This window comes from Nipponia nippon, unplaced genomic scaffold, assembly GCF_047370975.1.
Source record: "Nipponia nippon isolate SJK-2023a ecotype South Korea unplaced genomic scaffold, ASM4737097v1 scaffold_5, whole genome shotgun sequence".
NCBI classification, from domain to species: domain Eukaryota; kingdom Metazoa; phylum Chordata; class Aves; order Pelecaniformes; family Threskiornithidae; genus Nipponia; species Nipponia nippon.
Window position 1 is genome coordinate 92,117,763 of NW_028262369.1, and position 12,643 is coordinate 92,130,405.

The window sequence follows — 12,643 nt, forward strand, 5'->3', positions numbered from 1 at the left end:
TTGTAGGCGTACGTACTTAAATTGAAGTGTTACCTGACATTAAGCCAAATGATTTTTATTTAGAAAAAGAAACAAAACAGAACAAAAAACCTCCCAAAGAACTAAACTTTTTTTTTTTTTTTTTTTAAATCTTGTGTTAAACATATAAAACATCTAGAGCTGGGCAATCTAGACAAATTAGAGAGCTGGGCAATCACCAGCCATATGAAGTTTAACAAGGGCAAGTGCCGGATTTTGCACCTGGGAGAGGGCAGCCCTGGATGTACCTGCAGACTGGGGAACGAGAGGCTGGAGAGCAACCCTGTGGAGAGGGATCTGGGGGTTCTGGTCGACGGCAAGTTGAACACGAGGCAACAGTGTGCCCTGGCAGCCAGGAGGGCCAACTGTGTCCTAGGGTGCGTCAAGCACTGTATTGCTAGCCGGTTGACGGAGGGGATTGTCCCAGTCTACGCCGCACTGGTACGGCCTCATCTTGAGTGCTGTGTGCAGTTTTGGGCGCCACAGTACAAAAAGGATACAAAGCTACTAGAGAGTGTCCGGAGGAGAGCCACAAAGATGGTGAAGGGTTGAGAGGGGAAGCCGTATGAGGAGCAGCTGAAATCACTTGGTCTGTTGAGCCTGGAGAAGAGGAGACTGAGGGGAGACCTCATCGTGGTCTGCAGCTTCCTCAGAAGGGGAAGAGGAGGGGCAGGCACTGATCTCTTCTCCCTGGTGACCAGTGATAGGACCCGAGGGAACGGCAGGAAGGTATGCCAGGGGAGGGTTAGGCTGGACATGAGGAAAAGGTTCTTCGCCCAGAGGGTGGTGGAGCACTGGAACAGGCTCCCCCGGGAGGCAGTCATGTCACCAAGCCTGACAGTATTCAAGAAGCATTTGGACAACACCCTCAGACACCTGGTGTGAATTTTGGGGTTGTCCTATGCAGAGACAGGACTTGGACTCGATGATCCTTGTGGGTCCCTTCCAACTCAGGACGTGCTATGATTCTGTGATATCTTGAAATAATTTTTGCTAGATCAGCCTTTAATACCAAGTGTCTGTGCGCAGCATGGCATGTGTTACTGTGTCTTTACTGGCAGTGGTGACAAATAAGGATGATGAAAGTGCTAGAGGATGATTAGTTGTACAGAGCAATTATTCTGACCAAATTTATTGATCTGAGCAGATGAGTAGAATAAGGGGCTATTGCCTAGCATGAATTGTAGTGGTTATATTGACCAACTGAATCTCGTGCAGTGCTATGTCAAAGAAGGAGATCGTATGAACTGGACGGCAATGAGTAAGAGTGCTTAATCTGTCACGTTTTGCGTATGGCACTCGTGGCACCACTACTGGAATCTCATTGTTTTTTCTTTCTAATCCTATAAAAAGTAACTTTTAAAATAATTTGTAGGAAATAGCCATTAGTTTTGATATTAGCATATTTCAAAAGAACAGTGCAGAGACAGAGCTGTAGTGTGCAGTTAGCAGATCTCCCCCCCCCCAAGGAGTTTAGTTAATTAGTCAACTGTGTAATTATTACAAATGCTTTTAAAATGTCTTGTGTTTTATTAATCTGAAACAAAAACTATGCATTTACAGATTTTTATTTCAATACGATTGCTTAGGTAAACACTCATACCTTACTTTTAAGCCCTCTTCCACATTAGAGGCTTTGTTTAATAGATTTTGTACCAGCGTGGAGGAACAGCAAGCTGCAGGTCAGGGAGCAGTAGTAGTGCTTGTTAAGATGCAGAAAGGAAGAGGAAAAATGATACTTGACCTCATCCTAGTTTAAGTCATGTTAAAACTAAGGCAGAGTTCCAGGTTTTTAGGCAAAGGAACTTTGCCTCAATAAAATGAAGAAACAAGAGGCTTGTTGTTAATACATGCACAATAATTTAGTGACACGTGTCTCGCTAAGACTGAACTTTACAGGTTTTTGGGATTCTAACAGCCTGATCCTGCATTGATACCTGGGTATTTGAATTCAGTGGGGTTCTCCAAGAGGTACAGGGGATTACTGAAATTATTCACTGAACTTGTCAGCCCTCTTGTTTATTGGGAAGGAGGGTTGGAGGGAGACAGGGAATTGTGATAGAATTATGGAAAAAGGCATTAAAAAACTTACTCTCAAAAAAATTTCAGTTATTAATAACTCTGCCTTGATAGATTATTACATTTAAGGTTCTGTAATTAGTTTGCAGATGCTGAAGGTTATTTTGCTGCTTGTACAACAGATAACACTGTAAACAGTTCTTTGGTAAGTGCCTTAATTTGTGAAGGTCAATGCTTTACAGTAATATGACGCCATTATCCTGACTTACTGTTTTTAAAATATGAAGGTCTTAAATGTAATAGTTTTTGGCAAAGGGGATTGGTAACTTACACGTTACTAGTAAGTGCTGCAAATAATGACATTGCTTATTATAAGAAATACAAGTTCTCAGCTCAATAAAGCGCTTACTTGAATATTCATTTCTGTAGTAGTTTGTGAAAGAAATATTTTTGTCGTACAGAGGAAACCTGTACATATTCAGCTCAGTAGCTGCCAAAGCAAAACGTGGAGAGTTAGTGGTAAAGCCAGACAGTTTTCAAGACTAAAATCCACAACCGAATCATTCAGTTAGTTGAGTAGCTTGCATACTGTGATCCTGTGTTGTATTTTGGAAGAGAAGTGGACTGCCTTCTTCCTTCCGGTGGACGGAGTGACTACTGTTTACTGAATCAAATGTCAGTACTGGTAGTCCGCTGGTAAGCTGCATTGCCAGGTGGCATTTTTGTGGTGATTTTCATCATCCATAAATGATGGTTTGTTACGATGCTGTTGATCACAGATTGCTTCTTAATCTGCATACCTAAATCAGAGGCCACATGCAGAAATGTATCCAAAACACAGAACATTTAAAGTTTCCATCATCTGTAATAGAGCAGGGGGACGCAATTGAGTGTTGACAAACTACTATACGGATACTGAATAGGGAGTTGAAGAGAAATTTTTCAGAAGTATTCTTTATTTCATTCTTTTTTTTTTTCCAACTTTATCTACCATTTAAGAATAAAATCTTAGTCTGCTCAATTCATTAAGATCATCTGACTCTAGAAGCAAGAATCATTGTTAACCTTGGACAATTTTGCATTAATTTAAACATCCACAAAAATTCTGGTCCTGAACAAGGAGCCTAATGAAAATGCAGCTACCAGATCTATTTCACTACTTCACTCTTACAGTTTATTAATTTAATTTAAATAAGCAGCTTAAAACTTGTCTTGTTAGAAGTATTTTAAGCAATTAAAACTTCTGCTAAGTGCCTTATGTATTGGAGTTCCTTTTCCAAAGTTTTTTGGACTTTTAGTTCTAGTTCATGAGCTTTTAGGGTCATGGGAGGAAAATGAGTATGTATTCATTTTTGTGTATGTATTCTGTATTTTATGTTTCTAGTTTATCATTTGGACAGAAGCTATAGATCTCATCAAAATCACATTTCATTAGTTATTTTTTAATTTTAAATCTGTAGGTTTGAATTTTCTGGGGATGAGTTTTGTGTTCATGAGGATATACACAAAAATGCAGTTATTTTTTGAGTACTGCATTTTACCAATATGTTTACACATAAAATATAGATTATATATGAACATTTTTGACAAGACTACCCACTGTGTGCAAAACCACTTGTTAAATTTGATTATCTTAATATTTGCCAAGGTTTTCTTAATTTAGTTTTCTAATTCACTAAGTTAATTCTACTGCTTATAACTTAAATATCCTGCTTAACTGTGTTTTTACTTATACTGATTCATTTCAGAGTGAACCTTTATATGTTCCTGTAAAGTTTCATGATTTGCCAACTGAAAAAAATGGCAGTAATAATAGTGATGCAGAGAAAAGTGAGTAAAGATTTTTGGAATGCTGAAATGCTACTTGTTTGGTGAAGGAGTTACTTTACTGTTTGTTAGTGTAACTGGTGTCATGCTGCAGGACTTGCGTTTCCCCCTCCCCCTTTTTTTCTCTTTTTCTTCCTTAAATATCTTATTGCATGAATTGCAGTCTCATATATTTACTTTCAGGTAGAGAAAACATAGGCCTGTCGTTCAGTTTACCTTTCTTGGTCACTACAGATGCAGCCTATGTTTATCTCAAGGGATCAACTGGGTTCAGTACTTGTGATTCTTTCCTTCTGGGCTTGTATGACCAGCAGCAGTGAGTCAGCCTCTGGAAAAACAAGCTATTGTCCTTTTTAGAGCAGGAGCAAAGCAGTCAAAGTAAGAATTTTAACAGTCTATGTGCATTCTGATTTTATTTAAGCGTCACTATCTTGTGATAGTAGCTGGAACGGGCCTAACTATCCCACACAATTACAGAGAAGTTGGCTGTCAAAGAATCCAATTATCTGATCCTCAGCAAGAGTCCCTGCTTATAAAAGGGAAAGTCTCTTTGTTAATTTCTAGATGACACATGTTAAAAACCGCTTTGGTAGGCTCTGCTGTCCTGTGATAACATGCACCAATCACTTCAGGGTTGTTTGAGCTGTAGCTTTTACCTTTACTTTTTTAGGAAATTAGGTATTGTTTCATATTGAATTAAGCTAATATTTATATGTAGCGTGTAATGTTTTCTTTACGCAGAAAACTAATGATACATACAATACCCTTAGAAATAAAATCTGATCCTGATTTGCAAGATTAGTTAGAGGGTGGATTTCAAATGAGCAAGTGACCTTATGATCTCTGTTAAGCTTTGAGGTCTGTTGGATACTCTCATCCTCTGAATGAAGCACTGTCCTTGCAGTTAGGTATATTTGTGTGCGGTTTTTGGCTGTTTGACTATTAAACAATTAAAGAAAATCTTATATGTAGTATTTATCAATACAGAATAATTCCTACCTAAAAATTTGTTGCTACCTTTTGTGGATTTTTCTCACAGGGAGGAGGGATGGTGCTTTTCAGTGAGGTTTTTGTGGGTGGACAACTGTACTGATTGAAAACAGTAATTGTGCTTTGTCTTATTAGTAGCCTATCAAATAGCAAAATACTAGTTTAATAAATAAAAATAATGGTATGTCTTCTATTTGGATACAAACCTGTTATTTCTGAAGTGTTGTAATCAGTGCTGTATTAGAGCATCGTAGTTTTATTTGCATATTGTGTTGGCTTGAAAAATTTAATGATAATATGCAGCTTTTTTTCTTGTTTTCTTTTCTTCTCTTTTCTTCTTAAGCTCCCAAAAAGCCTCGTGTAAGGTTCAGTAATATTATGGAGATTCGACAGCTCCCATCGAGCCATGCATTGGAAGCAAAGTTGTCTCGCATGTCATATCCAACAGTTAAGGAGCAGGAATCAATATTAAAAACTGTAGGAAAACTCACTGCAACTCAAGTAGCAAAAATTAGCTTTTTCTTTTGCTTTGTGGTATGTGCTCCATTCTTTCAGAAAACTTAAGTATAGATGCAATTAAAACTTGTATAGTAATTGTGAAACAGTATTGAGATGACTTGTATTCTTTATGCCTCAATTTATAAATATACTATAGGAAGCAAAACTTCCCTCATGTGCTGGACGTGAAGGTGCAACTTCTGAAAGAGGCGGGTAATAAAAAGATTTTGGGTGTGTAGTTAACTGTAAGGTCAGTTGTAAGATATGCCGTGCTTTTGTACCGTGTTGTCCAGTGTTGGGTATGTTTGGTACAGCAAAATCTGGGATTACATGTATACAGACTGTTAATAGCTGCAGTGAGACTGCATGAAATGGGTAAATGTCACTATGGCTTCTTCCTGGGCCATCACAGAAAGAGTACCATCTTATGCCGCATTGTGCCCTCCATTAGTATGAAGAGAAGGCAGTTAATTGTCCTTCAGTTCCACTGAGGGCTGCAAGATTTACTTACAAATCTGTTGGTTGTTAGTGTTTCTGCATCATGCGTCAGTTCTAGGGGGAGAGAGAGATAACAGTGGAATGATTTTTTTTGAGAGACAGTAAAAATGTGGGGAGCAGATCAGTGATAGCTTTTCCAGAAGTAGCTTCACTGATACTGCCGAATAGGTTATATGTAATGTGGACCCATCACAGCTTTTCCTCAGGAAGTAGTGCTCTTTAAACATTTAAAATAATAATAATAACAACAAAAAAAATAGTACTGTCGATGCATGGATGAGAAAATGGTGATGTAATTTTTTTGTGTGTATACATAAAGAATGTGCACACAGCAGCAAGATACTAGTCAGCCACTCATTAGTGATTTTGGGTGGATGAAATAGCTTTTTAAAAAATGATTTAAAATTCTATGTGTCTGAGTATATTTCTATATATATACACATTCAGATTTTCTGGGGTGGAGTTCTCATGTTCAAAACAAATCCTGTTTATGCTCTTCGTGGATGCTGCTACTACTGGCATGTATATGTATTTCTTCTTGGGCTGTATAAATATTTCCACCTAAGACTTTAGAGAGTGGTAACTTCCCTGAGGATATATCTGAGATCTTATTAATGAGATCTCAATCAAGCAATGATAAAACACTTGTCATTTTATTCCTTTATGGAGGAATTAACAGACATGAATCCTTCCAAAATATTGAGGTATTGAATGTAAGTGATGCTTGTTTTTTAGGGTGGAGATGTGTGCCAGTTTTAAGTACTCCAGAAAAAACTCATTAGGCTGACTAATGTGTCCTGTATGTCTGAAATTTCTTTTGCAGCCCTTGTGCAGTTATCATCTTGAAGCACTTGCAAAATAAGTTAAGAGTACCTTTAGTTACTATAGAATAGCTATTATAATGTCATTTCAATTGTTCAATTATTTTTAACTCCTGAAGTATATTATTTCATTATTAAACGTGTAGTTGAATGTGGTTGGTTTGGGCCAGTTCTAATTTTGCCTCTGTCTTTTAATGTACCTGCCACTTTAATAGAAGTTAGAAATCTATTTGAGGTAAAAGTCTTGTTCCGATTTTATTTTTAGATAAATAATTGGTTTTTTTTTTTTCCTTTAAGTAGGATTTTATTGCACTGAGGAACTTAAACTCTGTTGTTGCTATCCGTATAATCACAAAATTATTTTTCTTTTCCCCCAGTGGTTCTTGGCAAATTTCTCTTACCAAGAAGCTCTGTCAGATACCCAAGTTGCCATAGTTAATATCTTGTCTTCAACCTCTGGTAAGTTTTATTTACACCACTGGATGTGCATTATAAGGCTGGCTGTAATATAAAAATCTTTTTGGTTACAATGGACTGGTGTAATGATTTACCTGTGGTTTGGCAAGGCTTAAAGCCATTGAATATGTGCATTTTAAAAATTTCATTATGTAGTTGCAGGGGTTTAGGCTATCTCATGATTCCCCTGCTTTTTGCTTTTCAAGTTTGTGTGTGTGTACTTTTGCAGTTATGTCTGTGTATTAAGGAGGCATATTGGGAGTGTAATAGGTTTGAAGGAAAGGTGGTATAACTTTTTATCAAAACAGACACAATTCAGAGTAAAGTGTTCTTGCTAACTGTTGGTTTTCAAAAAATGGTTTTTGGGGTAAAGAACTTAAACCATGTAAATATTATGCATAACACTTGCTTTACTGGTTTTATGCAAGGCTCTAACATGAGCTTTAAAGTATTTAAATTATGTGACAGTCCATGTTTATTGTTTTATAAAATCAAGTTTTAAAAGCACAATTATGTGTTTGGTTTTTTTTTCCCCACTGACTTTTGACGCTTATTGCAGTTTATTTTGTTAGCATGGCTAGCCTTTCTCAAAGTTGAACATGTATTTGCTCTTCTGAGGATTCACATGGCAAGGTGTTACTTTCATAATAGTTCTGATGAAAATTAGAGATGCTAAGATCATGTAGTTAAAACAAGTATGTGAAATATAAAGAAGAAAATGTCTGTGCGCTTTTCTGAACAAACTAGTAGCAAAACTTGATTGTACAAACTCTTCTTAATTTCTCTTGCAGGGCTTTTTACTTTAATCTTAGCCGCAGTCTTTCCCAGTAACAGTGGAGATAGGTTTACCTTGTCCAAATTATTAGCTGTTATTTTAAGGTAAGATAATGGGATGGAACATTTGGTCAAAAACTCCCTGATACAGAGAGAGGACAGGTATACCTACTATACCTATGGCATCTGTGACAATATGAGATATGCTTCATTTTTTAAAAAAATCCTTGTTTCACAGATAAATTGAGCAAGTGAATTAAGTCTTTTTTTTTAAATACTTCGTCATGAACAATTCCCAAATCTCATGCTCCTGTAGGAAATTTAGATTAATCAGTTTTCCATTGGAAATACGTGAACTTATTTTCTTGTTGTTTAATTATGGTTTCTTTATTGTGTAGATGGGAAAAAGGAAGAGGCTTGACATTCAGTGTTGTCAGCCTGTTTCATTAAATGCTTGGTGCCTTGTTCAGGGAAGTTAAAAGTGGGGGGTTTTGTTTCTTTGTTTTTAGCTTAGGATCAGGCCTTAGTAATAGAGAACTCCTTTTGGCTTTTCCAGAAGTGGGTTTTGATTAACAAAAATACTTGAAGATAGAACTGTATTTTTATATTTTTCCCCCTTTTTTTTCTGTCTTTGTAAAAAAGTTCTTGAGTTTAAGTAGAGTTTTGCATTTCTTCTTTTTTGCTAGCATTGGTGGTGTGGTACTTGTTAACCTTTCTGGATCTGAGAAATCTGCTGGAAAAGATACAATAGGTATTTACTTAATTTTTAATCCTAGAATAAGCAGTGATGAGTACCATCTTTTGACAATACTCAGTAGGTCATATAGCAAGCTATATATTTCTTACTCGTAAGAAACGTTTCACAATCTGGCTCTTCAGTTTCAGCTTCTGAAACTGGACATTTATGATGATCCCTCCCCCCCCCCCCATGTATATAGCTTAATTGGGAAAGTATTTACATTTTCAAGCTTTCTGTATTTTTCCATGCTTTTCATATAGTAATGGATTCTGTAATAAATTGTTTAGCTCTGACAGTTTTATAATAGGTGTATGTTTAGGGGAGTTGATACTAGTGTGCATAACATGTTTGGCATGTCTTTAGTGAGTGTCTTTTTCATCTTTACAGGTTCCCTTTGGTCTCTTGTAGGAGCAATGCTTTACGCTGTGTACATAGTAATGATAAAAAGGAAAGTAGATAGAGAAGATAAACTCGACATACCAATGTTCTTTGGTAAGACTAAAAATAACTCTTGAAAATTTTAATTCAGTGTGTGATTAAATTGTTTGCTTTCAGGCACTGAACTGTATATGAGTGGTAAAGGGGCTCAGAAAAGCCAAGGAAGTAGAGAAAGCCTATTGTTCCCGTGGTTATGAGTACTTTAGAGACTGGTTGTGTGAATTGTTTCTTGTTTACAGTCTTAACAATGAAACGTGACACTACTTGTAGGAATGCAGACAGCTCCTTTGGACTGAAAGGAATTTTTTTTTTCAACTTCAAACCTGTAAATATCTGATATAATTGTTATTTGTGAATTTCGGGTAGAGTTTCTTATATTCCTTTCCTTTGAAAGATTTAAAATACTGCTTTGTTGCTGCTTTTATGTATGCATGTTGTCAAAATAGCAGAGTTTAGCTGAGATTTTAGTTATGCTTAAGGATATTTATTGTGTTTTACTTAATACTGTTTTTATACTCAGGTTTTGTAGGGTTGTTTAATCTGTTGCTGCTGTGGCCAGGGTTTTTCCTGCTTCATTATACTGGGTTTGAAGCATTTGAGTTTCCCAGTAAACTGATATGGATGTGCATTGTCATTAATGGCCTTATCGGAACAGTTCTGTCAGAGTTCCTCTGGCTGTGGTACGTACTGCATGCTTTGTATATATTTCACAAAAATTGTCTTACCTGTGCTCTCAAATGTTGAGATGTCAAATTGTCTAGGTAGGGAGTTTTACCTTTTTTTTTTTTTTTTTTCCCCTCCCTTTTTCTGTCCATATATGCAGTTTCAGTTAGAGGATGTCATCCATCATGTCACAATGTCCTGTTTAAGAGCAACAGCTAACTTTAAAAAGCAGGTGATGTGGTCTTGTAGTATTTAAGATACTGTGTGCTTAGCTCATTCTAGAATTAACATTTTGAGACGAAAAGACTTTGTGGTACAGAGTTGCAGTAGTAATAGGAGAGCATGAATTTCTGTTGTAACAGTTCTTCAGTTTCCAAGGCCTTGTGCATGTTGGATATATATGAGTCAGAATCCAGTATTCTACAGTTGACATATTTGTTCAAATCTTCAAAGACTTAATGAGCTAAATCTCATCAGAATGCATTAATCATGAAGATACGGCAATACATAAATTAGTCTACCTTTTGTTTAGTAATTTAAATATATGATAGTCCGGATAGGTTGAGAACAGAGGATTTAACATGAGACTTCTAGATGAATGGCTCAAAAGCTGTAGCAGACTTAAATCTTTGTGTAGCTGTTAAAAGGACAGCGTTATTAAAGAACTGTTTGGTAAGTCGTGGTTCCCAGCTTGAGAGAATTCAGGGAGTCTGAGTTTCTTCTGCACCAGCATTAGGTTAAAATAGGGGTGTAATAGAAAATTCTGCAAGTTGAGAAGTCTTATTTTATTCTGAAAACACTGAAGAAGAGTTTCCAAAAAGAGACATGCTTCCAGTGCCATGTGTTTGCTCAGTGAACAATGTCAGTTTCAGTGCCACGTTTTGAAAAGGTACAGCAGTTTGTGAGGTTTTGCCCGAGAACCTTTGGCGTTCAGCCTCTCAACTCTGTGGTAAAGAGATGGGAAAACCTCATGGGATAGCTACTCTGAAATGGAGATGTCTGTAATCCTAGGATCTGAAGTTCTGTGACAATAGTACAACAAAAGATCTAGGTGGAGTTCCATGAAAACCATTTTGTGTGTGTGTGTGTGTTTTTTGGTTTGGTTGGGTTTTTTTTTTGGTTGGTTTTCAGATTAAGTTTAAAGTTATCTAGGAAATTTAATCATGGCATTTTTTTGTTTATTGGCAAACTCTTAACACCAGTCCTAGTTATAAATGCATTGCAGCATATGTTCCTTTGTAATTTAATTTGTTTATTGATGGAATATTTTTGTAGTGTTAATGCCATCCTGTAAGATTAGACTACAGTTCTCAGTTGGTAAAAAGGTTAAGTGCAATTTCAACATAGGCAAAATAACTAACAAACAACGAAAAAAACCCCAACCCCCCAAAAAACCCAAATTTGGCTTTTGTTCCAAAATCAAGTACTAGCATAGGGTTAAGTACATGGGCACGCACAGACTGTTTTCTACACATGCTGTTTGTGTTTTTACTCAGAATGATAATCCAGTCAATTAAAGAGCTATTTTTATTTCCGGTTCCTTTTCCTTAGAATTTTGGACTAGGACTAATTTGAGAGTTTGTGCTGACATCACCCTTTTACCTGTCTAGTGTGCCACTAGTATGGTTCTCTACTCTTTCTTTGGAAGTAAATAATATTATTTAACCTACTTGTTTACTCCACCCAACCACATATTGCCAACTAAATAATGTAGTGGTAAATGTGACTTTTTTTTTTTAAATCTGCTGATAAGTTAATCAAACTTCATGAATATAGTTTCAGTGATGCTGCATCTGTTTAATTTTTACAGTAACCAGAATAAAGATTGAGTAGATTAAAAAAAAAAAAAAATTAAAAAAAATTCAGAATTATAACTAAAATTACAACAACAAGATTTTCCTTCTTTAAAATTAGTTGTGTGCAGAACTGATTGCAGTTCCACAAAAAATAAAAGCCATAGTTGGTACTGTTTTCAGTACTTGCCAAAGGTGGGAAGAATTCCCTTTATCCTAATAAATAAATGAATTCTGGCTGGCTTTGAAATAGGAGGCTAACTCAGTAGTGGGCATTACTGATTTGAATTGGGTAGATACCCCCTTCTATTTATTTTGTTCATGTGGTAGAATAGGCTGTTTCATGAGGAGTATTTGCTAACAAGTGTCACTATCCTTGGTAACTTTTGCCTTTGTTGGTCATAAAATGGGAATTGCAGTTTTTTATATTGGATGTTATGCTTTTCACTTGGTATCAAAACGGCTCAGACTAGTCATGTTTTATTTATTGAGCCTTAGGTTTGTATCAAAATGCCAAAGATCTCAAGAGCTCATGTGTTCTCTTGGGTCTGTCCTACATATACTCTGAGATTCTCTGTCTCCCCCGCCCCGTACATCAGTCATTTGCAAACTAAATATGACTTGCAAAGGAATTTGGGGAAAAAGAGTCAGTTTTCCCTGGCTGTTAATGAGTACTACTCTGACGTATGCATGTAGTTTTGTCGTTCTGTCATTTAAATAAATTGTAATGGCTTTTTGTGACTTGGTGATTTGGAGAAGTCTAATGACTTTGTTCCTGTTTAGGAACAAGCCTCCCAAAAGGAGGTTGTAGCGAGGTGGGGGTTGGTTTCTTCTTCCAAGTAACAAGCGATAGGACGAGAGGAAACGGCCTCAAGTTGTGCCGGGGAGGTTTAGGTTGGATATTAGGAAAAACTTCTTCACTGAAAGGGTAGTCAGGCACTGGCACAGGCTGCCCAGGGAAGTGGTTGAGTCCCCATACCTGGAGGTATTTAAAAGACCTGTAGATGTGGTGCTCCAGGACATGGTTTAGTGGTGGACTTGGCAGTGCCAGGTTAACGGTTGGACTTGATGATCTTCAAGGTCTCTTCCAATCTAGATGATTCTATGAT

The 12,643-nt window shown here is 36.7% G+C and overlaps 1 protein-coding gene across 9 annotated transcripts in view; it reads left to right on the forward strand.

Annotated features, from left to right (window-relative positions):
* Window positions 1-12,643, forward strand: part of SLC35F5 (solute carrier family 35 member F5) — a 152,301-nt gene that overhangs the window by 11,320 nt on the left and 128,338 nt on the right. For 7 of the 9 annotated variants that reach the window (XM_087730971.1, XM_087730967.1, XM_087730966.1 and 4 more), the window contains 8 exons: window positions 2,180-2,242; window positions 3,786-3,867; window positions 5,198-5,388; window positions 7,049-7,130; window positions 7,919-8,006; window positions 8,588-8,652; window positions 9,028-9,132; window positions 9,599-9,758. In XM_087730971.1, coding sequence (XP_087587097.1) covers window positions 2,180-2,242; window positions 3,786-3,867; window positions 5,198-5,388; window positions 7,049-7,130; window positions 7,919-8,006; window positions 8,588-8,652; window positions 9,028-9,132; window positions 9,599-9,758 — 836 coding nt within the window. The remainder of the gene's footprint in view (window positions 1-2,179; window positions 2,243-3,785; window positions 3,868-5,197; window positions 5,389-7,048; window positions 7,131-7,918; window positions 8,007-8,587; window positions 8,653-9,027; window positions 9,133-9,598; window positions 9,759-12,643) is intronic. The other 2 variants (XM_087730970.1, XM_087730973.1) reach the window with 1 other exon arrangement.